The 26525-nt window shown below is 38.1% G+C and overlaps 2 protein-coding genes across 7 annotated transcripts in view; one reads left to right on the top strand and one right to left on the bottom strand.

Annotated features, from left to right (window-relative positions):
- The first annotated feature begins 524 nt into the window (after nt 1-524).
- On the top strand, nt 525-9212 carry LOC106139588 (mitochondrial import inner membrane translocase subunit TIM44). The gene is made up of 9 exons (XM_060948239.1): nt 525-688; nt 775-867; nt 1165-1326; nt 2534-2675; nt 3316-3422; nt 4671-4760; nt 5568-5690; nt 6761-7009; nt 8207-9212. Exons 1-9 carry the CDS (start codon nt 686-688, stop codon nt 8543-8545), a joined length of 1308 nt encoding a protein of 435 aa, XP_060804222.1. The 5' UTR covers nt 525-685; the 3' UTR covers nt 8546-9212.
- A 939-nt stretch (nt 9213-10151) lies between these two features.
- LOC106139474 (echinoderm microtubule-associated protein-like 2) overlaps nt 10152-26525 on the bottom strand; it is a 70333-nt gene continuing 53959 nt past the window's right edge. For 5 of the 6 annotated variants that reach the window (XM_060948062.1, XM_060948063.1, XM_060948064.1 and 2 more), the window contains 12 exons: nt 23879-24089; nt 22927-23133; nt 21807-21993; nt 21170-21351; nt 20121-20274; nt 19371-19501; nt 18789-18910; nt 17800-17932; nt 16120-16207; nt 15344-15488; nt 13968-14049; nt 10152-12838 (listed from right to left, as the gene is read on the bottom strand). In XM_060948062.1, coding sequence (XP_060804045.1) covers nt 12713-12838; nt 13968-14049; nt 15344-15488; nt 16120-16207; nt 17800-17932; nt 18789-18910; nt 19371-19501; nt 20121-20274; nt 21170-21351; nt 21807-21993; nt 22927-23133; nt 23879-24089 — 1768 coding nt within the window. In that variant the 3' untranslated portion in view covers nt 10152-12712. The remainder of the gene's footprint in view (nt 12839-13967; nt 14050-15343; nt 15489-16119; nt 16208-17799; nt 17933-18788; nt 18911-19370; nt 19502-20120; nt 20275-21169; nt 21352-21806; nt 21994-22926; nt 23134-23878; nt 24090-26525) is intronic. The other variant, XM_060948061.1, reaches the window with a different exon arrangement.

The following is a 26525-nucleotide window of genomic DNA, read 5'->3' as shown; positions in this document are numbered from 1 at the left end:
GTGATTTTTGCGCTGACCTCTACAATGCACAGTCAACCGCAAGTAACCCTGCATGGATACTCAATGACGCGGTAATAGATGCGAATTGTTTGGCAGATTTATATACTGTTAAATGTACATTGCAGAGGTCAATTTAAACAGATTAGCTACACTGTCCTCTTCCCTTATCATAAGACGCTAAGTCGTTTTGGATCGTAGATAAAATCATGAATGTAAAACATTTACGTTTGTACCTGATTATTAAAATCGATCAAAAAAATGCTTCAAAATTACGTTTGTTATATAGCAAAAAATACGAAAAAAAATTTTGTCCGGGGACCACTTATTTTAATAGTTAGTATTTGTTGTTAAAGTGGCAACGGAAATTCATAATTTGTGAGAATTTAAACGTTTGTTTCTTCGTTCAAGTAACAAACGTGACGATGAAACACAACTGATTATTGCGCGAGTCCGACTTGCATTGCAGTTGGCCAGTTTTTTACGTCGAACAGAGCGCATTTTTATAAGAAACAGAGAGCAACACTTCTGCCTACTGTCTTTTTGACATAATGTTGCATGGACTATGAATGAGTTTCTATTGATGTCGGTGTAAAATTCGATTTTTCGAATACACAATTTTTTTACTGCGTGTAAATACTAGATAAAGTAGTTCCCTGATAAATATAATAAAAAGTGATTTTCAGAAATGGTAAAAAAATTATGTTACTTCAACATTTTTAGGTTATCTGCCCTTGCACTAAGAAAATATTAAGAATTTTTATTTTTCTATTTCAGCATTCGTGTCGACAGTTATTGTATAATACAGCGCGTTGGAAATGTGCAATACCCATAAACATCAAACATACAGTTTTAACTAAATCGGACCATGTAAGTTCAAAGTCAAATGTTCATTCTTAGGTAACTGCTAATTAGGTATATATAGTGCTCTGTACATAAGCTGAACAAAATTCTACTAAAAGCTTACTACTGTGCATTACGGAAGTGTCAAATTAATTTAGATGAAATCTAGTATACAGACCGAATTTACCTTTAAGAATAACATGGCCACTATTTTTTGGAAATTCCCTTGAGAGCGAAGGCCAGCACAGAAACTAGTATGTATAAACAGGCAGATTGAGGTACACACATTCAATCAATTGTAAAAAAAAATGTTAAAAATTTCAGTTAACATTTCAAGAATGCCGGCACTACTCTGCGAGAAAGGGCTTCTTCTCGTCAATAATCGAGAATATAAAAGAGGACATTGCCAAGAACAAGGAAATGAAGGAGAACATCAAGAAGTTCAGAGAAGAAGCACAGAAGTTGGAAAATTCCGAGGCGTTGCAGGTATTTGAATCCATCTAAAGCATGGGAACTAAATTTAAGTGTAAATCTTGTTCAGCATACAAACATTAATATAGTCATATCTATATCCCTTTAAAAGACTGAAAGGCCACATTCAGCTGTATGGATGATGTATGTGCAGAAATTGTGTTGCAATGATAGAATTGAGATTCAATTAGTGTCAGGTTGCTAACCCATCACTTAAAAAAAGAATCCCAAGTTTATAAGTCTATACCATCCATGGGAAAGAGATATAGGGGTCCTATTCTTTTTTATTTTGATGCTGGGAGCCACACGGCATAAAAGACTATTATATTTTACTATTATTAATTATGTTTTGAATTTGATTTTTATCTTACCATTTCTAGTTACTTGCCATATAAATTTTTCTGTGATTATGTAATGTATGTATGTATTTTCAATTTACATGTAATAAATAAAAATATGTATTTTATGACATTTTTTATGGTTCTGTGCAAATGGTAAAAGTTTTGAATAAGTTACATTATTTGCCAACTTTATATTGGATTGGCATCATTGAACTACTCATTCATTCATATAATCACTTCTTTATCCCATTTGGGGCAGACAGAGCCAGCAGTCGTGCCGTGCTGACTGAATGGCCGTAATGATGGAATGGATGAATGGAGCCGTGAATGGCTGATAGGCCACATTCAGGTGTAAGGCTTAATGATAGAATTGAGACTCAAATAGAGACAGTATACTAGCTCATTGCCTAAAAGAAGAAACCCAAGTTTATAAGCCTTAGTCACCTTTTACGACATCCATGGGAAAGAGATGGAGTGGTCCTATCTGTTATGATTATGTTTATGTCATGTAACTATTGTTGTGTAACATCACTAGTAGAATGAAGATGGCGTCCCAACCGGGTTGAGGGCTAGCCATTACTAGCGGCACTTGTATTTCTTATGTTCATTTAATAAACTCAAGTTACCTAATTCAAGTCTAATCATTTATATGAATCCAAGACCAACACACTATCCTTTTTTTATATTGGTGCCGGGAACCACACGACACATTTGAAATCATAGTTCGCTCGGTGTCTGTTAAAGACACCATTTAAACGAAGGAAGTATGCAGAGATCGTGGCTAGTGGAAAGATGTAGTCTCTCCCTACCCCTCCGGGAAAGAGGCGTGATTTTATGTTATGTTACGTTACGTTGTTAGTAATCTCATTAATTTTTTACAGGCAGCCAGAAAAAAGTTTCATGCTGTCGAGTCCGAGGCGTCCAAGAGTTCAGAAGTCCTGAAGGAGACGATAGAAGGCATCAAGGGCAGGATGGAACATGTCCTGGAGGAGGCCAGCAAGTCCGAGATCGCCAGGAAAGCAGGTGGGATTCTATCAAATAAATAATATATAAATAAATATGTATGTATATGGGACAACATACACAGGTTAAGTTAGCCTCGAAGTAAGTTTAAGACTTGTATCACTTGTACTAACTCTACTATATTCAGAGAATGTTGGTTTCTCATCATGCCCTGGCCGGGATTTGAACCCGAGACGAAGTTTGCCACAGACAAGCGCACTACCGGTGTGCCACAGAGGCCGTCACATAGAAAATATAACAAAGTAATTGGTGTAGACTTGAATGACAGTTTTTTGTTACTTTTGTTGTTTGTTACTTTATATGGTGCCATACCTGAAACATAAAAAGGGGAAAACAAAAATACCACTCCATTTCTTTCCCATGGATGTCGTGGCGACTAAGGGATAGGCTAATAAGCTTGGGATTCTTCATTAAGCCCTTTAAGTGAACGTGGCCTTCCGGTCTTTTCGAGATTGTGGGCTCGTGTCTACCCCGAAAGGGATAAAGACGTAAATATGACGGTAGTACATTGGTTGGCGTCAAATAAATTACTTAAAACCAAGTTTACTACAAGCGGTAACAAACTGCTCTGCTGAATTTTTTTTAATAACATCAACTTCACTAACTTCAACAAATTAAATCTTGCCTTTTCTTATTGTAGGTAAAATAACAGAGGATATATCGAAGTCTGCGAAGGGTGCGGCGGAGAGTATAGCCGACAAGGGGCAGAAACTCGGACAGACATCCGCCTTCAGGACCATATCACAGGTATTATACAATTTACATACATACATACATAAAATCACGCCTCTTTCCCGGAGGGGTAGGCAGAGACTACCTCTTACCACTTGCCACGATCTCTGCATACTTCCTTCGCTTCATCCACAATTAAAAGTACATACAATTTAAAGTATAAAATTATAAAATAGATACGCAAAAAAGTTTTTAAGCAAAGGTTGCGGAGGTCAGATGGGAGTTGTTTAGTGTAAAAACTTGACTTACACAATTGACAATATTTATTTTTTTTTCAAGACAGACAAAAATAAATGTTTCTTCAAATTACTATTCTAGATCCGAAAAAGTGTCAATTGATTTTTTATTGTTTTTTTTTTGAGAAAAATAATTAAATCCAATTTTCGACATGTGACGTCGCAAATATATTTATATTACATATGTTCAATATATACATATGTATAATATAAATATATAGATTTGAGATTACATCAAAGCAAATCTATACTAATATTATAAAGCTGAAGAGTTTCTTTGTTTGAACTCGCTAATCTCAGGAACTACTGGTTGGAATTAAAATATTCTTTTGCGTTGAATAGACCATTTATCGAGGAAGGCTTTAGGTGCGAAGAAATAATGCAACATGTGAAAAAAACGGAGAAAATTATTCATCCTCGAGGGCTTCAAAGATGCCCAAGATAACACATTTCCACGCGGACGAAGTCGCGGGCACAGCTAGTTAAATATAAATTTTTTATTGCACTTTGATATTAAATATTCCATGATAAAATAGTACATGTACAAAGCTTTGTATTATTTTTCTATTGGCTTTGTTCATGATGAATTTTGTATTTTGACGGCCTCTGTGGTTCAGCGGTAGTACGCTTGTCTGTGACACCGGAGGTCCCGGGTTCGAATCTCGGCCAGGGCATGATGAGAAAAGAACTTTTTCTGATTGGCCTGGGTCTTGGATGTTTATCTATATAAGTATTTATTATAAAATATAGTATCGTTGAGTTAGTATCTCGTAACATAAGTCTCGAACTTAGTTCGAGGCTAATTCAGTCTGTGTAATTTGTCCCATATATATATTTATGCCGTGTGGTTCCCGGCACCAATACAAAAAAGAATAGGACCACTCCATCTCTTTCCCATGGATGTCGTAAAAGGCGACTAAGGGATAGACGTGGGACGTGGCCATTCAGTCTTTTCAAGACTGTTGGCTCTGTCTCCCCCGCTAGGGATATAGACGTGACCATATAAATAAATAAATTTGTATTCCAGGCGACTGCGGTGGTGAAGGACGAGATGTCGCCGCGCGGGCTGGACGGCCGCGTGTACACGGCGCCGCCCGCGCTCCGGAAGCGGGTCGAGGTTCACTATTTTACATACATACATACATAAACATCACGCCTCTTTCCCGGAGGGGTAGGCAGAGACTACATCTTTCCACTTGCCACGATCTCTGCACACTTCCTTCACTTCATTCATAATCTCTCTTCATGCCAGCTCGGCGGTTTCGGGTACTATTGACCTGACTTTTTACCAGGACGTCCTCAATTTGATCAAGATACGTTCGTCTAGGTCTTCCCACTCCGACGTTTCCCTCCACACTCTCCTTGTATCTGCTTAGTCAACCTGTTTTTTATTCATCCTCTCCACATGACCGAACCATCTTAACATACCCTTTTCTATTCCTGTAACCTACATCTTTCACATCACAACATTCCCTTATCACGCTGTTCCTTATCCGGTCACCCAATTTCACACCCATCATACTCCTCAACGCTCTCATTTCCACTGCATTTATTCTGCTTTCGTGCTTCTTTTGCCATACCCAACTTTCACTCCCATACATTAATGTCGGGACCAACACGCCCCTGTGCACAGCCAGTCGAGCCTCTTTGGATAGTTTCTGACTGCTCATAAAGGCATGCAAAGCTCCATTCACCATGTTCCCGCGTTCACTCTCCTTTCAATATAACTATCACCCGTGTGGTTCCCCGCGTCAATAAAAAAAAGAATAGGACCACTCCATCTCGTTCCAGAAAGAGATGTAGTGGTCCTTTTATTTATCCATTGGTGCCGGGAACCCACACGTAACGTCCAGCAATTACTTAAACAATAAAAATATATATCGATTAATATAATTGATTGATAAATTTGTATAAAACTTTACAGGTGGCTTCTGAAGACCGAACATTCGCGCCGGACACGGAAACGGTGGGCGTGGAACTCCACCGAGACTCCAAGTTCTACCAGCAGTGGGAGGACTTCAAGAACAACAACCAATATATAAATAAAGTGAGTTTTATTAATGACTACGGGTGCAAAATCCTGCGTACGCAATGTAAGCGGCAAGAAATGTAAGAATTTACGACACCACATTAGTAACCCTGAAAATAACAGTATTTCTCCATTATTTAATAGATGTTATTATACATAAAAACCTTCCTCTTGAATCACTCTACCTGTTACAAAAAACCGCATCAAAATCCGTTGCGTAATTTTAAAGATTTAAGCATACAGACAAACAGACTAAAATAGCGACTTTGTTTTATTATACTATGTAGTGATACATATATACATATGGTCACGTCTATGTAGGAAGTATAGTTATAGAAGTTATTAATTCCTACAGAAGAAAGAAGGAGAAAAGAGGAGAGAAATAATCAGTTAAAAATGTCTATATCAACGTATAAATTTAGAATGTCTAACAATAAAAATTATTTTGACATGTCTCTCACTAACAAAACCATGGCAACCGTTGTTATGGCGTCTAGCAAGAAGGTTGCCTACATCTATATCCCTTGCGGGGTAGACAGAGCCAGCAGTTTTGAAAGACTGACAAGCCACGTTCAGCTGTTAGGCTCAATGATAGGATTGAGAGTCAAATAGTGACAGGTTGCTAGCCCATCGCCTTAAACAAGAATCCCAAGTTTATATGCCTACCCCTTAGTCGCCTTTTACAATATCCATGGGAAAGAGATGGAGTGGCCCTGTTCTTTTTACTATCGGATCCGGGAACCACACGGCACGATTTATCTAGTCTATCTCTCAATCTAGTCATTATCCCTGAACCTGTTGGATGTTGGCGTGTTCCACCAGATCTTGTCTCAACCAACATCCCAACAAGGCAGGAATGTGTTAGAGTTTGTACTGAATTGTATTAGGTTAAGATCTAGTAATAATCTAGTATGGCAAAAATGTAGGTATCTATCTAAAAGTGTAATAGTTTTAAGCTTAGTATGCACCTACTCTTATATAATATAGGACTGTCATGTACATAATGTATAAAAGTCCCTAAATAAAGAATTAAAAAAAATCTAGTCTTTATATATTTTCGTTAAAATAATTGATATTCTTCATTGCAGGTGTTAGATTGGAAGATAAAATACGAGGAGTCAGACAACCCCGTGCTGAGAGCGTCCCGCTTCGTCACCGAGAAAGTGGGCAGTCTGTTCGGGAACATATTCGAGAAGACGGAACTGTCCAAAACTCTGACGGAAATATGCAAAGTGGACCCCGCTTTCACATCGCACAAGTTCCTGGAGGACTGCGCCAACGATATCATACCGAACATTCTGGAGGCTATGGTCCGCGGCGATTTGGATATACTTAAGGTAGCTATATGATTTTTAATTAGTTCTACATTCAATGTGCATTCGTCCACGATTTAGATTTAAGAGATCCGTATTTGTAAATTTACGTCCGGTGGAAATGCTGCAGTGTAGTTTGTTCCGCCGCTTCTTCTACACATGCGCTTCGGAAGTGGTAGTAGTTATAATTAGATTTGAGTGACGTGACGCCAATAAGTGATATTGTATCCTTGCATCCAATTTTGAAAATAAATCTATTCTATTCTATTTAATGATTTATTTTGTTAAATTTTATTAGATTCGTTTTTGTTTGTTTGTAATATCTTTATTGCATAGAAATTTACACAGTTAAACAAGAAAATAGTAAGTACATAGTTATAAAAGAAACAAATCACTTGCAATGGCGGACTTATCCCATGAAGGGATCTCTTCCAGTTAACCGGAAAACCGTGTGGTTCCCGGCACAAGAGAACAGGACCACTCCATATCTTTCACATGGATGTCGTAAAAGGTGACTAAGTGATAGGCTTATAAAATTGGGATTTTTTTGTAGACGATGAACTAGCAACTTGTCACTATTTGTTGGCTCTGTCTACCCTGCAAGGGATATAGACATATGTTAATCAAACCATGCTGGACGAGTATACCAAAAAAATGTGTAATCCAAAATTTGTGCTGCTTTTCATGGCTCAGGTGTTGTAAACGTTAATAAGGGAATTAACAAAGGCCTATTTTAAACGATGGACTAGAAAATGTATTATCTAAAAGAAAAAGTTTCTATCATTTATGTATGTTAAACTGAGTCCTTTAGACATTGTCTTTATTGCACATATAAAGAAATATAACATACATACATACATAAAATCACGGCTTTTTCCCGGAGGGGTAGGCAGAGACTAAATCTTTGTTTCCGTGTGGTTCCCGGCACCAATACAAAAAAAGAATAGGACCACTCCATCTCTTTCCCATGGATGTCGTAAAAGGCGACTAATGGTTAGGCTTATAAAATTGCGATCCCTTTTTTAGGCGATGGGCTAGCAACCTGTCACTATTTGGATCTCAATTCCATCATTAAGCCGAGCAGCTGAACGTGGCCATTCAGTCTTTTCAGCACTATTGGCTCTGTCTACCCCGTAAGGGATATTGACGTGACTTTATGTATGTATGAACTTTTAATGTTCTGCAGTTCATATAACTAACTAAACGTTACTTTCTTCAAAGGATTGGTGCTACGAAGGCGTATACAACATCCTGGCCACCCCCATCAAGCAATGCAAGCAGTTAGGATACCATCTAGACTCGAAAATCTTGGACATCGAACAAATTGAACTGGTCATGGGCAAAATGATGGACCAGGGGCCAGTTCTAGTCATCACATTCCAATCCCAGCAGATCATGTGCGTTCGGGACTCTCAGAACAGGGTCATAGAGGGTGACCCCGATAAGGTCATGAGGGTGAATTATGTCTGGGTGTTGTGTAGAGACCCCCAGGAATTGAACCCTAAAGCGGCGTGGCGATTGTTGGAACTATCTGCAAATAGTGTAGAACAGTTAATTTAGGCGTAGTTGTAAACATAGCCGAATTATATAGTCGATCGATTTGTAATCGTTTCTGTAGATTTCTCCGCCGGTTTGACGTCCTCGCTGTGATTAGGAAAATAGAGATTTTGTCGTCTAAATGTGTTTTTTTAAATAGGGTTTAATCAAGAGATTGGGTGAAAGTATTTGATATTAGTGTTTTATATAACTCTGAATATAAATAATGCTTTCATATAAAGTTGAATGCGGAACTTGAAATGTGTGGAAGGTAAATATTTCTGAGATAGATAACATGTTCAATTTTTACGTATTTTGACCTGATATTGATTGACTCTTAAAATAAAATTAGACGATGAATCAAAATCTGAAAGTGATCGTAGCGATGACGTCATTGAACCTGTAAATATGACTATCCGAAACATAAACAGAAGTGTTATCATTTTACGTTCAGCAATTTCATACTGTAACAGTTTTTTTTTGCAAGAATTTGTTACGTTTCAGTTTTATTGCTTGGCGAACTATGAATGTTAAAAATGAGAGATAACAAAAATATTTAGACTGAAACTCGCATGTTTGAAGTTCTCTGAGCGTTTTACGTTTTGAACAGCCATTTATGTTTATTTTTTATGTATTAGTTTGTTTTTTATATTTATTAATTGTTTAATAAATACTTTATTTGTTTTAGTCATTTTGGGATTTTTATTTTAGTACGGGTAACATTGATTATCTTGATCCATGCAATCTATTGAAAAAACTGCATCAAAATCCGTTGTGTAGTTTTAAAGATCTAAGCATTACATAGGACAGGCGCGAGAAGAGTCTACTTGCCGCCGACTTCGTCCGACCAAAACCAGTGGAGCGCGCAAGCGACTTGCGACCAGCGACTGATTGTCAGTGTTGCCAGCCATTCTATTTTAAGGCCGTCATAGACAGAACCATAGTATGTACGTTTGTTGTGTTATTCTAGCTTGTAGCTAGGTCTATAACACATAAAATAGCTAGGTCTAGGTGATAGCCTTAAATCGTTCATATAGCAACACTGCCGGTGTGTCAGACTGGTCTGTGCAGGTCGTATGATCGCTAGTAATCGGTCGGTGACACGTTGAAGTCGTGTGCGTTGCGTCGTGCGTTTAAGTACAAATTCAATCGAGTCTGTCCGATTTGGTCAGACCAAGTCGGCGGCACGATGCACGTGTCCTTAGTGATAATAGGTAATATAATATACCTACAGAGGATGGTGACAAATTAAATAAGTAATTCCTGCCTACCCCTTTGGGAAAGACGCCTAACTTTTTCATCATATTGGCATGCCTTTCAGTGATTCATGTTACGCAAGTTCATCTTCTTGAACGCAACTTGTTATTTTTAGCTGTTATTGGCCGATAGCGTCACGTGATCGTAGTCAAGTCACAACAACCAATCACGCGACGCTATCAGCCTAACAGCGAAGAGGCTGAATCGCGCAAGCAAAGATTTAACGGATTGGAGCATATATACAACCTCTGATACAAAATCGTCTGTCGCGCGGTTCCCCAGGCATCACACCTAGCCTGGCGGAATATCTTCCTTTAGGTGTCGGTCGAGCCCGAATCATCGCCCATATCATAAAAAGTAAAATAAAACAAGCTTTATCAATAAACAATTTATTAGAGGCACATCGATAGAGACGGACTACGCCATCTTACATTATGTATTTACAGAACCTAAATTAGTGCTTAACTAAATGAGAATTGTTAAATAAGATGAAACTACAGGTGACTAGGTTACGAAACCGCGAAACGTGTAAAAATAGGCGTGGTTTATTAAAATAATCCTTTATACAGTGTAAAGTAAAAGGCGACTAAGGGAATAGGCACATTAATCTTGCGCAGCTTTTACTTTGTTTCAATATGGGTTAAGTTTCGCCCGGCAAAGGTTGCGGAGGTCAGATGGGAGTCGCTTCGTGCAAAAACCTGATTCGCCCAATCCAGGGTCATGGTCAAAGGCGCACCCAGGGCTCCATTCCCGAGATGTAATCAGGAAAAACACTAGGAAGAAGGAAACAGGATTGCAGCATAGTCAACCGCTGCTCAAAACCTACTGTTTTGAGCAGTCTCTGACCTTGTCAAATTACCTATAGCCATTAGTGGACCCTGGGCTCTGTGGTAACAATACAGCTTAGGATGCAACCACTAACTACACTTCAAATGATGTATTGAAGGACTTTTATCGAATGCTTTGATATACAATGTTTACGAGGGGAATAATTGTAGTAGTATAAAATTGTAGCAATAAAATAATTTTTTTTACTAAACGCCCCATGTAATAAGAAATTAAATTTGTACTCATCGGGAAATCATTTCAATAAACCACGCAGAATAAACATAACTTAAAATAAAACTTATGCAAAACATGATTATTCTAAACTTAAATAATTCTAATACAGATTAAAAGTGCCATTAAAAATAATTATTAATTATTCTTAGCTAAGCTCAATCACAAAGATATTCGCAGTGTTGCAAGTGTAAAAAAAACACAAAAGTGTTGCCATGCACCTATACTAATTACGTTTTGAAAACTTACTTTTAGTAATTTAAAGAAAGGAAAGAATATTTTCTTTAAATTATTCCAAATTTATTCCCGTAAGATCCTGTCCCTTCAAAGGACCCAAACAATATTTTTCTGACGAAAATTACTAAAATGCTTGGAAAATTACTTGGTCGTTTTAAAAGCACCGGCCTTACGAAATTACTTTTTATATCACAACCGTGCGTCAAATAGCTAAATTTAATATTCGGATGCAAAATGTGTGATCAATCATTGCAATGTAAATGTAATATTATAAAATACTTATCATTAAATAAAAACAAATTGTACTTTATTTTGCACACAAAATATCCCCTAGAAATTATACAAACATTACATATTAAACTTTAATTGAACCTCAATATTATTGACATTGATTCCTTAAATATTTTATTTGTATGATCATCATTATTGACAAATAATAATTAATGATAATTATAGGCCTTTATGTTACACAAAAAACATGCACAATTATAACTGCAAAATTTTCATGAAAATATGTTCTGTCATTTGTTTAAAATTAATCATGAAATTGTACTTATCAAGAAAATTAATAATTCTCAAATAACTTATTGACAATTTTATTAAAAAAAAGTTGAATTCTATTTATAAATAATACAGTTATTAAACGCGCAACGTTCGAGTTAAAATAATAGTACGCTAATACCTGAATTATTTATAAACAATTAAATTCTATTTAAATTCTTTATTCAGATGTATTCGCAAGCTTTACAGGTATACCCTCAATTTCTATGTCCCATAACTTAAGAATTTCTAGATTAAAAAAATTGCATCTCTTTGAGTTCTACAATATTACATACTCATAAAACGTATAACACTCCTCTTTTTCTTGGGAGTTGTAAGATTTTCTTGTAACGAGTGTATAAGGTACTAACTAATTCTTTTATAAGTGGAATGTGTATTCAAATTGTAAACTTGGGGCTAAGACAAGACCTTGAGAGCTTTACGTTTCATCCTGATCTTAACCAGAATAATGGTCTAAGGCGCCCCGGGCTCCTCTCCAGGGAAGTGAGGATGTAACCAGGACTAACATACATACATACGTATGATCACGTCTTTATCCCTTACGGGGTAGACAGAGCCGACAGTCTTAAAAAGACTGATAGGCCACGTTCAGCTATTTGGCTTAACGATAGAATTGAGATTCGTCAAGTGACAGGTTGCTAGCCCATCGCCTAAAAGAAGAATCCCAAGTTTATAAGCCTATCCCTTAGTCGCCTTTTACGACATCCACGGGAACGAGATGGAGTGGTTGTTGTGTGATTTGATGTTGTGGCGAGTGGCGTAGAGATGTCGCCACATATTCTTTTCTTTTATTGGTGCCGGGAACCACACACCTGGACTAACACCGAGAGGAAACTTTGATTTGACATCAACCAATGTTGTTAAACCATACGTTTTGACAATTATTAAGCGATATGAAGTATCCTATAATAATGAATAAAAATTTTGAATTTGAATTTTAAAACGGCTCTCTTGATTCTCGAGGCTAGTCTTTTTTGGGTTGTTATTGTTTAATTAAACCGTATTAATTTGAATTTGAAACGGCTTCTTGCCTTGAGGCTTGTATTCTTGGGTTGTTATAGTTTAATTAAACCTTTTTTAATCAATAGCCCACTGCATTACTGAGGTGTCTAGCCCCCCAGTGGAGACGAGCCGGGAGTCGTCGGTCAGGAATCGAACGCAGGTCACGTGGGAGGAGTGCCCGCCGTACTGGTGGCATAGCGACTGGAATACAGAACACAGTTAATTATTTTTTTTTTTGCTGATCATACCTATTGAGATGTGCAATTGATTTATTTTTATTACGATATACATATAAGCCGCCGTGTGGATCCCGGCACCGAAACAAAAAATAATAGGACCACTCGCATCTCTTTCCCATGGATGTCGTAAAAGGCGACTAAGGGATAGGATTATAAAATTGTGATCCTTTTTTTTATGGCGATGGGCTAGCAACTATTATCTCTATTTGGATCTCAATTCCATCATCAAGCCGAGCAGCTGAACGTGGTCATTCAGTCTTTTCGGGACTGTTGGCTCTGTCTATCCCGTGAGGGATATAGACGTGACTATATGTATGTATGTATCATACCAATTGAGCTGTGCAATTGATTGATTTTTATTACGATATACATATAAGCCGCCGTGTGGTTCCCGGTACTTTGATAGAATAGGACCACTCCATATCTTACACGTGGATGTCGTAAAAGGTGACTAAAGCAATGGGGAATATACTTGAATGGAATTCTCCTTGTAGGCGATGGGCTAGCAACCTGTCACTATTTGAATCTCAATTAGATCATTAAGTCCTACAGCCAAAAGTGGACTTGCAGTATTTTCAAGACTGTTGGCTCTGTCTACTCCGCAAGGGATGTAGACGTGATTATATGTATGTATGTAATATAAGCAAATATCCGAAAAACTATTTGATTGTATTTGTAATTTGTTATATTTTTATGTGCATTTAAGAGTAAACAAACAAACTATTCTAGAAGGACTCCTTCGACACATTAGGTATTAATTTTAATCCTTTACCCATAAATTTTTACGTGGCCTTTTTGTTAGTGTCTTCTCTGTCTACCACGTAAGCCCCGATATTTATATACCTTGCCTTGTGCCGTGTGGATCCCAGCACCAATATAAAAAAGAATAGGACCACTCCATCTCTTTCCCATAGAAGTCATTAAAGGCGACTAAGGGATAGGCTTATAAACTCGGGATTCTTCTTTTAGGCGATGGGCTAGTGACCTGTCACTATCTGAATCTCAATTCTATCATTAAGCCAAATAGCTGAACGTGGCCTGTTAGTCTTTCAGGATTGCTGGCTCTGTCCACCCCGCAAGGGATATATTACCTTCGGCTGTGTGACGGGGTAAGCGTAAAGCTTCACTTTACCGAAGTCATCACCGGTTGCTGCCAATCTGCCGTCGTGAGACCTGGAAATATGTTTATAGTTAACATATTTAACATATTAATAATAAGAAGAAAAAATCGGGGGAAATCTTTCACATACATACTCGTACATATAGTCAATATTTGTACATGTTAAAAGTTAACATATTAACAATAAGAAGAAAACATCTAGGGAATCTGTCACATACATACATATGGTCACGTCTATACCCCTTGCGGGGTAGACAGAGCCAACAGTCTCGAAAAGACTGATCGGCCACGTTCAGTTATTTGGCCTAATGATAGAATTGAGATGGAAATAATGACAGGTTGCTAGCCCATCGCCAAAAAAAGAATCCTGTGATTTTTTTTAAGTAAGTTCGAAACTTGTGTTACGAGATACTAACTCAACGATACTATAAGTATTTTATTATAAATACTTAGATAGATAAACATCCAAGACCCATCATCATGCCCTGGCCGGGATTCGAACCCGGGACCCCCGGTGTCACAGACAAGCGTACTACCGCTGCGCCACAGAGGCCGTCAAAATACAATGATAAGTCACCTTTTTTGTATTGGTGCCGTGTGGTTCCCGGCACCAATACAAAAAAGAATAGGACCACTCGCATCTCTTTCCCATAGATGTCGTAAAAGGCGACTAAGGGGTAGGCTTATAAACTTGGGATTCTTCTCTTAGGCGATGGGCTAGCAACCTGTCACTATTTGAATCTCAGTCCTGTCTTAAAGCCAAGTAGCTGAACATGGCCTATCAGTCTTTTCAAGATTATAGGTTCTGTCTACCCCGCAAGGGATATAGACGTAATTATATGTAGTACCCGGTTGACCGCGAGCTTTGCTCGGTCTACCAGAGATGGCGCTGATATAGTTTCATAAAACGCGGTTTTTAAAATGTTTATATATCTTGCGAACCGAGCTTTTCTCGAACGTAGGACCTTGATAAATCGATTCCTCGAGCCGAAAAGCCCCTAATCTGTAATTTTCATGAAAATCGTCGGAGCCGTTTCCGCGATCCTGATTATATATATAGGCGGCCAGGGCATGATGAGAAACGAACTTTCTCTGATTGGCCTGGGTCTTGGATGTTCATCTATATACGTATTTATTATAAAAATATAGTATCGTTGAGTTAGTATCTCGTAACACAAGTTTCGAACTTACTTCGAGGCTAACTCAATCTGTGTAATTTGTCCCAAAAAAAATTAAAAATATATATATACAAGAATTGCTCGTTTAAATATATTAGATGTATGTATGTATATATACAAAAATTGCTCGTTTTAAATATAATAGATGTATGTATGTATGATAAGTCACCTTGTACAAGAGTTGATGTCGGTGCCGTCCGCGTTCTCCGGCCACACGCCGATGGTGGTGAAGGTGATGGGGCACGTGTTGGAGCGCCAGCGCACGTCGCGTAGGCTCGACGGGCTGGCCACTTGCCGGCACGTTGTCGCGTTCCCTGGATAGAGGGGGGATTATTTCCAATTGACAATGATACATATAGTCACGTCTATATCCCTTGCGGGTGACAGAGCGAACAGTCAAATTCAAATTTCAAAATTTTTATTCATTACTATAGGATACCATATATCGCTTAATAATTGTCAAAACGTATGGTTTAACAACATTGGTTGACGTCAAATAAATTACTTATAAGTTTACTGCCGCTTCCAAGGCGTCAGTGCAGAAGAAGCGGTAACAAACAAGTCTTGAAAATACTGAATGGCCACGTTCAGCTGCTCGGCTTAATGATGGAATTGAGATCCAAATAGTGACAGGTTGCTAGAACATCGCCTAAAAATGAATCGCAAGTTTGTAAGCCTATCCCTTAGTCGTGACGATATGGAGTGATCCCATTTTAAAAACAAAATTTCTAAATTTTCTATAAAATTCTAAAGTACTACAAAACATTTATTTGTCTCAAATCGAATAAGTCTGTTTTGATCTATAATCAACAAAATTTTTGGCTAAAAAAGACCAGCAAATTAATATTCTGAAGTTGCAATAGGTGAGTCACATAGCTACATGCTATGTGAACGATTCTAGATATGCACGTATTAAAATTTTAAAACAAAATGTAAGGTACTCACAAAATAGAAGCTCATAATCTCCAGAGTTGCTCCTGATGTACTGGCTGTCCTCAGACCAATCCAAATGCGTTATGTAGCTGGAGTGGCCCTGTTACATAAAGATTCAATTGAAATATAAAAATATAATTTTCCTCCGTCACCAACCCGGGATATGAACCCGGGAGTTAAGGTTCAGAGGCAAGGAAGTTAGCACTACGCCACAGAGGCTATCTAGGTATGCAAACTAATTATAACGAGGCGATAAGCGGAAAATTTATTGGGGGTTGATTCTGATCAGAAAAATAAATTAAACTTTTAAGGTTGCAATGAAATTTTGACAGAATCCAAGTAGTGGTAATAAGAAACTGATTTCTTTATTAATCTGATATGGTACGAAGCAGCCTAAGCGCTTATTCTAAAAAATAATTTAACACAGCTTACTAAGAATGCTAACTTAAAAAAATAATACCTAAATACGCTACTGTAATGTTTTCAATAATGTTTAATAAGCATTAAAAATTTAATGAACTACATTTTAAGGCACTAACATTCATTGCACTAGCTTTTCTAATTATAATTAGCTAGCTGCTAATAACATATAAAATTGACTTGACATAAGCTTAGGATAAAGTTTGGGATGTATTATAATGTTCTAGAGTTGGTAATTTCATCAAAAAACGCATTTTTAACTATTATTCAGCCACATTCACATATTTATAGCTTGTATCTATTATTTGAGGCATATCTAACACAGTTTAAGGCAAATAAAATAATGTAAATAATGAATGTATCTTCTTTAGAATTACCCTTCTACGTTTTTTTTCCGTGCACTATGTAATGCGTGAAAATGACATGAAAATCACACATAAAACAGGAATGAATAATCATTGATCAAATTTGTCCATCCATTTATATAATCACGTCTATATCCCTTGCGGGGTAGACAGAGCTAGCAATCTTGAAAGGCTGACAGCCTACGTTCAGCTGTTTGGCTTAACGATAGTATTGAGATTCAAATAGTGACAGGTTGCTAGCCCATCGCCTAAAAAAGAATCCCAAAAAGCCCTATCCCTTAGTCGCCTTTTACGACATCCATGGGAAAGAGATGGAGTGGTCCTATTCTTTTTTGTATTGGTGCCGGGAACCACACGGATAATATATATAAGCAATACTGGTGTTAAATAGACAATGTGCATTCGTCCACGATTTAGATTTAAGAGATCTATATTTGTAAATTGACGTCCGATGAAAATGCTGCAGTGTAGTTTGTTCCGCCGCTTCTTCTACACATGCGCTTGTGAAGTGTTAGTAGTTATAATTAGATTCAAGTGATGTGACGTCAATAAGTGATAGGTACCTTGTATCCAATTTTTAAAATAAATCTATTCTAATAAATTCCATTCTAAGTCTGCCACTCACGAGTCTGACTTATCTCCCTCGTCTGAAAGACCCCAGTCACCCATATATCAACAAGTCATAATCTCACCAATGGATGATCAATCCAATCATAATTTTCCATGGATGTCGCCAATAGATGTCGTCAAAAGTACCCGAAACCGCCGAGCTTGCATGAAGAGAGTTATGAATGTGGATGAAGCGAAGGAAATATGCAGAGATCGTGGCAGGTGGAAAGAGGTAGTCTCTGCTTACCCCTCCGGGAAAGAGGCGTGATTTTATGTATGTATGTATGCATAATCTCACCAGACATTTCCCGATGCGAGTGTACCTCGCCCCGTTGTCTTCCACACGGTACACGTAGATGAAGTTGTCCCGGGAACCGATGGCCACCATAGAGTTGTCAGGAGAATACTGGATAGTCTGGATGGGCTCCGAGCTGAAGGGAAAATTGAATAGACTGAGATTAAAAAAAGATATCTTATTTAAAAGATTGAGATTTAAAAAAAAGATATTAAATTTATATATGGTGGGTCGGTACATGTTGGATTATGATAAAACTTGTTTGTCGCGCGGTTTCCTAGGCTTGGTGGAAGATTTTATTGGAAGAAGATAATAAAATAAATAAATATTTGTAATTGTCTTGAAAAAATTACATTTTTAGAAACACTATAATATTTAAAAAAATTTAAAATGTATAGAACCTGTATCGTTGATCTCCATATATGTTACTGCTTAAGGTAAATCCTGTAATTTTTTTATTGGTCGCTCTATAAAATAAAAGAATACCTATTTGTATAATAATAATACATACTAGAAACGGTCTTTTAGAAATGGACCACTCCATATCTTTTCCATGGATGTCGCCCATAGATGTCGTAAAAGGTGACTGAGGGATAAGGAACAAGCTCGGGATTATTCTTCTGGCGATGGGCTAACAACCTGTCACTACTTAAATCTCAAATTCATTATTAAGCCAAACAGCTGAAGTTTCAGTCTTTTCAAAACGTGATCACATGTATGTATGTAAAACTAGAGGCCGCCCGCGTGGAATTAATCCCGCGGGAACTTCGGGATAAAAGTAGCTTATTCAGCTACCTACATACTAAATTCCATCGTAATCGGTTCAGTAGTTTTTGCGTGAAAGTGTAACAAACATCCATCCTGACATACTCACAAACTGTCGCATTTATAATATTAGTAGGATAGGATAATCAGAAATCTTCTCCCTAAAACCCATGAGATCTTCCCTTTCATGACTGTCCTCCTGTGAATATAAAAGTGAGTAGACCCACCCGTCCTGGTGGCTGGCGAGGAGCTGGCGGCTGTGGGGGTCGAAGACCAGCCAGCGGCCGCTGAGGCAGCCCGCCGCCAGCACGCCGCCGTCCGCCGACCACGACACGCACTGAGCTCGCTCCTGTAAACGTGACACACTCGTCAATTATAATTACTAATTTCTATTTATTATTAGGTATAACTATGCGACATTTGAATATCACTAATAGAAAAAAAGAATAGGACCACTCCATCTTCTTTCCCATGAGTGCCGTAAAAGGCGACTAAAGGATAGGCTTATAAACTTGGAATTCTTTTTTAGGCGATGGGCTAGCAACCTGTCACTATTTGAATCTCAATTCTATCACTAAGCCAAACAGCTGAACGTGGCCATTCAGTCTTTTCAAGACTGTTGGCTCTGTCTATACTTAAATAAACAACCAAGACACAGACCAATCAGAGAAAGTTCGTTTCTCATCGTGCACTGGCCGGGATTCGAACCCAGAACCTCCGGTGTCACAGACAAGCGTACTACCGCTGCGCCGTCAAAACTCTGACAACAGTGTTCGATTAAGAAGAAGAAGAATTGAGGGTACACTCACGTCGATGTCCTTACTCCACACGGTGCTGTGGCTGAGGGAGTCCCACAGCTGCAGCAGGCGGTCCCAGCCGGCCGTGGCGAACTGCGGCAGCGTGGGGTGCGCCGCCAGGCCCCACAGCTCGTCCACGTGGCCTGGGGACAAATATACACCAAGTTACATACAAAAAAGAATAGGACCACTTCATCTCTTTCCCATGGATGTCGTAAAAGGCGACTAAGGGATAGGCTTACAAACTTGGGATTCTTCTTTTAGGCGATGGGCTAGCAACCTGTCACTATTTGAATCTCAATTCTATCATTAAGTCAAATAGCTGAACGTGGCCATTAAGTCTTTTTGAAGACTGTTGGCTCTGTCTACCCCGCAAGGGATATAGACGTGACCATATGTATGTATATATGTTACATATATAGAGTAGAATAGGTTTATTTTCAAAATTGGATACAAGGTATCACTTATTGACGTCACATCACTTATATCTAATTATAACTGCTACCACTCCCAAAGGGCGTGTGTAGAAGGAGCGGCGGAACAAACTACACTGCAGCATTTTCATCGGACTATATAACAAATATATATATATATATATATATATATATAGCTAGCAACCTGTCACTATTTGAATCTCAATTCCATCAAAAAGCCATATAACGTGGCCTGTCAGTCTTTCAAGACTGCTGGCTCTATCTACCCGGCAAGAGATGTAGAAATGATTGAATTAATGAAAAGTTATAGAAGAGTGTAAACACTCACCAAGTACAGCAGGTGAGAAGCCAAGCTCGATGTCTCCGTGCAGAATACAGTTGCGGGTGGTGCCTAAGAAGAGTTGGCTGCCTCGACCTTCCGCCACCACCCGTATACCGCCATAGTGACCTTCTATCACGCTTTCCACGCCAGTCGGGTTTGCCTGCAAAATAAAGTCATCTACTAATATCGAGGATCTATAAAAAAATATGTACAAAAATACGTCCTATATCCTTTTTAAAGTCAATATAGAATTATTTTTTTTTGTTCGTTATTATGGGATATTTCAAACAGCATTTAATAATTGCCATATCTTTTGGTTTCACAACATTGGTTGACGTCAAATAAATTACATACTTTATAATAAACTTAATAAAACTAAGTTTACTGCGTCTTCCAAAGCGTCAATGCAGAAGAAGCGGTAACAAATTGCATTGCAGAATTTTCTCCAATAACGTCAACTTCGGTTCGGTCAAAAATACGTACAATATTATCACTTTAATATGTAACACTGTGCAGAAGTCAAATCTTTGTATAGTGCGAAATTATTTATGCGGTTGGGCATATCAGAGCGCCCACGAACTGAACTGTCCGCTATTGTACTTCTATTGTGTTTTCATTTGGTAGTACTGTTATTTCACATCATGCTCGCGTTTGTATTGATTGCGCCCTCCCGAGTACGAACCCAGAATTTACCTTAGACCTGGATCTAGAAGTCAGGTATAAATTAAATTTACTCAAAATTACAAGTGTTCCAATTTTGAAATATATTGCTGGTTGAATATACCATGAGGATTTTGCAGAAGGCATACTAAGAAATTTCTGTTCCGAATTCGAAAATAGGAGATGAAACACTCTGAAACGTTGAACTATTTGCGCGGGCTTTCCATATAGATGAAGCATAAAGAGCTACATCGTTTCCAGACTTAATCTCTTACGATTTCCTTCTATCGTTATAGCACATTATTGACTTACTTCGATGACTTGGTGCTCGTAGGGAGTACTGTAACTGAGATAAGACCTAATTAATGTATCAAAGATGGATCTTTTGGACATACCTCGGCGTCTAACAACACGATCCGACCGTCTTTCCCACCGGCAGACAGCAGCGAACCGTCCTTCCGACAGCACAGAGAGAACACTGGTCCTTCGTGCACGGCTCGTACCAGCTTAGCGACCGTGTTGGTGCCTCGGGCCCACACTATTATGTTGCCGCTTGAGTCGCCGGAGAGGACGTCACCTGTCAAAATTTATCATCAAATTGTTACCTACATGGTTTCATTTGTAAGTGAACGACAAATATGAAGAAAAGCATAAAATATGGGGCATTAAAATAACTGAGGTGAGATGGTGTCAGTCACTCGGCCAGTAGAATTTGGAAGATATACCTTTACCTTCTCAATACTTTAAATGAGAAAATAATCAAACTAGTTTATATTGTGAGTTGTTAGTTAGTGAGGTTTTATTGGAGTTCAGTAAGTATTTATTAGTATAAGAAACATAATAATTACTTACTCGTATCAAGATCAATTTCATCAATAAAAGTCTCTCAATTACGCCAGCTAAATGTGGCCTTTGAACATAGTGACTAAAGACTCTGTCGACTCCGAAAGGGATATGAGAAGATATATATATAAAGACGTGATACGAGGGTATGTTTGGCTTCCAAGATGTTTTATTAGATCCTGAACTCACCGTTATGGTTAAAACCGAGACACGTGACGTATTTCGGTTTATCCCGTCCGTCGAAGACGCCCATCCTCTTGTACAGCATGTTGGTGTGGTCCAGGGTCCAGAAGGCGATGTGGTTCTTCCCGCAGGTCACGATCTGGTTGCGGTCCAGGGGGTGGAATTCTGCTGCGACCACTGTGTCCACTGAACACTGGAGTAAGAGAACGACATATTATTAAGTTGGTTTTGTTGTAACTTTTTCTTTCAACGCAAGAACCCGTTGTCGGCGCTTCCGAGAAAGAGTCTCCTGGTTGGTATGATTACTGGCCATTTTGTACTAAACAAACATCTATTAACCCCAAGTTTTTAGATAGGCCCATGCATAACACTAAGTCAAGGCAGATGAAACAGAAAGCCACCATCGCAGAGGCGAGCATTCATGGGCAAGGTTGCTCTGTAGGGAACCAACCTGTAGGGAAGCTGGGATGGTGCAACTGAAGATAAGCAGCAAAAAAAGAAAATAATCGAATTGAGAACTGCCTCCTTTTTTGTTGTTTAAAAAGGTCATGAGCTGCATACAGCAACAACAGCTCTCAAGAAGTGGAAAGCAGACAGAGAAATAAATAAAATAAATAAATATATACAGGACAAATTACACAGATTGAGCTAGCCTCGAAGTGAGTTCGAAACTTGTGTTACGAGATACTAACTCAACGATACTATATTTTATAATAAATACTTATATAGTACCGTGTGGTTCCCGGCACCAATACAAAAAAGAATAGGACCACTCCATCTCTTTCCCATGGATGTCGTAAAAGGCGACTAAGGGATAAGCTTATAAACTTGGGATTCTTCTTTTAGGCGACCGGCTAGCAACCTGTCACTATATGAATCTCAATTCTATCATTAAGCCAAACAGCTGAATGTGGCCATTCAGTCTTTTCAAGACTGTTGGCTCTTTCTACCGCGCAAGGGATATAGACGTGACCATATGTATGTATGTATGTAAATAAATAAATAAATATATACAGGACAAATTACACAGATTGAGCTAGCCTCGAAGTAAGTTCGAAACCAGCGTTACGAGATAATAACTCAACGTTACTATATTTTATAATAAATACTTATATAGATAAACAACCTTGGTCTCGGCCAGACAGTGCCCCTTGTCGGGCCGCTGCCACTCCCACACGGAGATGGTGTGGTCGGGGCCCTCGTCCACGCAGCCCAGCAGCGCGCCGCCGTCCGCCCGCGAGAACGTCACGCAAGACACCGACCTCTCCATCTGGCCGACGCCGATGACGGCTAACGTCGCTAGGGAGACGGAATTCCACACGCGGACGTGGGGCTGGAAGAGACAATAAGTGATACCTGTGACGTCAATTAGTGATACCTTGTATCCAATTTGGAAAATAAATCTATTGTAATAGCGCTGGTGAGAGAGTTTTAGAAGAAAAATCTACAGTTTTTTTGATTTGTATTTAAAATACAACTTATACGTAACATATTAAGCCTAAAGTTGAAGGTGCATGATCATGTGTGCTTTTAGAACCGTGTGATTCCCAACTCTAAAGAAAAGAACCGGTCCATGGCTTTATCAACCTTATCGCTTTCATGCCAGTGAGAACACGCCCTCCATCAATTTTATCGCTTTTGTAGTGCGCTCTTTCTTTGAACTTTATTTATTTATTTAAGAAAACCAACAGCGTTACAGTTACAATTTACATTAATATTAAACAATGTTAAAGCCAATAACAGGTTTTCCTTTCTATGCTAGTAATTTTAACTGCCTGCATATAGTTGATTAATAACAATAGTTTGAGAAAAAAAAAATTAGGTATTAAGAGCATTGGCAATCGAATCGCTGACCAGTGCGAAAAAGTGGCATTATTAAATTATATTAGGTAGGTATGCTGTAAGACTATGAACTATCATTGCTGGGTATGAAACAATTAACAACTCTTCTTTTAAATGCTGCTTGCTTACTTTGACATACGCACGAGGCCATTCTTACACCATGGGGACTACTCTGTAGGGACTCTGCGGCCAAGGTTTCGCCTATGGTAAGATGATAATGTGAAGGACCATCTTACCCTGGCGTCCAGCCTGTCATGACCCGCGCACTGGCCGCTGGCGACGACCAGCTTGTTGGGATGCACGGCCAGGCATTTGACGTCGTCAGTGTGACCCGTGTAGTGGCGCTGACACCGCTCATCCACGTTGAACAGAACTACCACTGCTGCCACGAAGTAGACAATCTCCCCAGTGGGTAGGAGGTAGAGGTTGCTGCGGCAGTCTTTGCCCCTATGAAGGGATAGAGAGGTAAGAGATTTAATTATTAAGGAAATGTGAAATATGTAGCTTGTGTTACCAGGCCTTTAACTATCTCATCAAAAATTTCAACATAATCTTATCTGTATAGATTTAGCTGAGAAAGAGTTATAAAAAAATCAGTATAAAAAAATAAACCGTCTTCATGATCATCATCTGCGCGCGCCACGATGAAAAGTAAGTAGATTGTGCAATCCATCAGTAATTGACACATAAATTTAACATAAGTAATATGGTTTTGGTAGGGAGAGACTACTCTTTCCACTTGCCACGATCTCTACATACTTCCTTCGCTTAATAAAGAATATATAAAATATTTAGGTACTGTAAGTAATAAGTGTTTTATATTATGTAATGCATTATAAATTTATCCCGAAAATCCTAAAGGAGTCATGTCATTTTAACCTGTTATACTATGATTAATCCAGCTAAGGTGCGTCCTGCAATTGTGCGGTTGTCAGGGTCATTAGCGTGGTCACTGAAGCGCTGTGGCCTTCAACCATACATTGTGTTTTTGTACATAAGTAGGTCTAGGTATATTCGAGTCTACTTGCTCATGTTACCGTGTACCGTCCTCCACTGACCTTTATATTTATAAAGTATAGTTGTCAATAAACAACAGCCTTCAGAAAAAACCTACTCAAAATATATAACGGCCTAAAAATTTTCTTACAACTAAATTTCTTATTTATAGGTTTGATTTTATCGCTCACGCTTATTAACCTTTCAAGTTCAACGAAAAATAATTATATTGAGCTTATAATACAATACGAGTATGATGCGTGTTGTTCTTGAAACCTACTTAAAGGTTTTTAGTCTAGACATACTAATCTATATTTGATAGTACCTATTGTTAATAATTCGGTACTATAAGGAAGCGAATAAAAATATACAGGTCCTTTTCATATAGATTTTAGTTTTGGCTTTAATTCTGATTGGAACAAATGTATATTTTTTGTGCGATGAAGCGGGAGAAGTATGTAGGGAACGTGGTGAGTGTAAAGATATAGTCTCTGCCTGCTCTTACTGTAAAGAAGCGTAATTTTATGTATGTATTTGAGTATATCTCGGGCGGAATATTGATTTTGATATAGCGCGGATAGAATAGAATAGGATTTATTTTCATAATTGGACACAATGTGTCACTTATTGACGGCACATCACTTAAATCTAATTACATATAACTACTACCGCTATCAAAGCGCATGTGTAGAAGAAGCGGCGGAACAAACTACACTGCAGCATTTTCAATGGACGTCAATTTACAAATATAGATCTCTGAAATCTAAATCGTGGAAGAATGCACATTTTTCATCAGAAATGTTCAAGACATGAAAAAAACTAATAAAAATTGGAACATGGAAGCGAGATTTATAACGATTTGTTTTGTAAATAGGATGGTAGGTTAGTCGAGCGAAATATGAAGATAAAAAATAACCTTGTAGCAACAAGAATCAAAGTAATAATGAACAGAACAAAGACTTTACAAAACAATGGAATTATGTTAAACTAAATTATTTTTGATACAAACATTAACTAAGTAATTCATCATGGCTGTATAGGTGGTGTAGTGGTGTTAAGGTTTAACTTAATGATTCGGAGGTTGCCGGTTCGATTTTTAACGGGAAAAACTATGTCACGTAACCGGCCTGGGTAAAATAATAAAATAGGTAAATAGCCTGATTTTCACCCGAATATTTATACAAAAAGACACAAAGGTAGGTTACGCCGATGGAAATTATTTAGACAAGGACTTTCTTTTTTAATTCATGTTCATCATGTTTAGAAGGTGTACGAGTATTTGTCAGAGCACAAGGGAATTTGTTAATTATGCTTGTTTTTAATGAAATTCTAGTCTAAAAAACTAAGTAGACCTTAGAGACCAGTTTATCATATAATTAGCTAATGAAGTGAATTATTTTAAAGTACCAATGTACAAGTAGTGCCATGTGGTTATCGGCACCAATAGGAAAAAGAATAGGACCAATCCATCTCTTTACCAAGGATGTCGTAAAAGGGGACTAAGGGATAGATAGGCTTAAAAACTTGGGATTCCTCTTTTAGGCGATGTGCTGGCAACGTGTCACTATTTGATTCTCAATTCTATCATTAAGCCAAGCAGCTGAACATGGCCTTTCAGTCTTTAGATAACTGTTGACTCTGCCTAACCCGCAGGGGATATGTTATGTTACAAATTTATCAAATGTTGGTTTTAAAAATGGTCAACATTTACATTATGTTACGTAAATTAATATTCTCTATTGACTTATAACAGCTTTATAAAGCCTTAAAAAAATGCTTTGCCGACAACAAGAAAGGGGGTGAAGATTTTGTACATACTCCTTTTATGGTAAAAGTTGCGATAGCAGGTCAGTAAACTATTCAAGGGGTAACAAGTTCATGGCAGGT

Source organism: Amyelois transitella, chromosome 15 (assembly GCF_032362555.1).
Source record: "Amyelois transitella isolate CPQ chromosome 15, ilAmyTran1.1, whole genome shotgun sequence".
NCBI classification, from domain to species: Eukaryota; Metazoa; Arthropoda; class Insecta; order Lepidoptera; family Pyralidae; genus Amyelois; species Amyelois transitella.
This window is presented reverse-complemented; position numbering and strand designations above follow the sequence as displayed.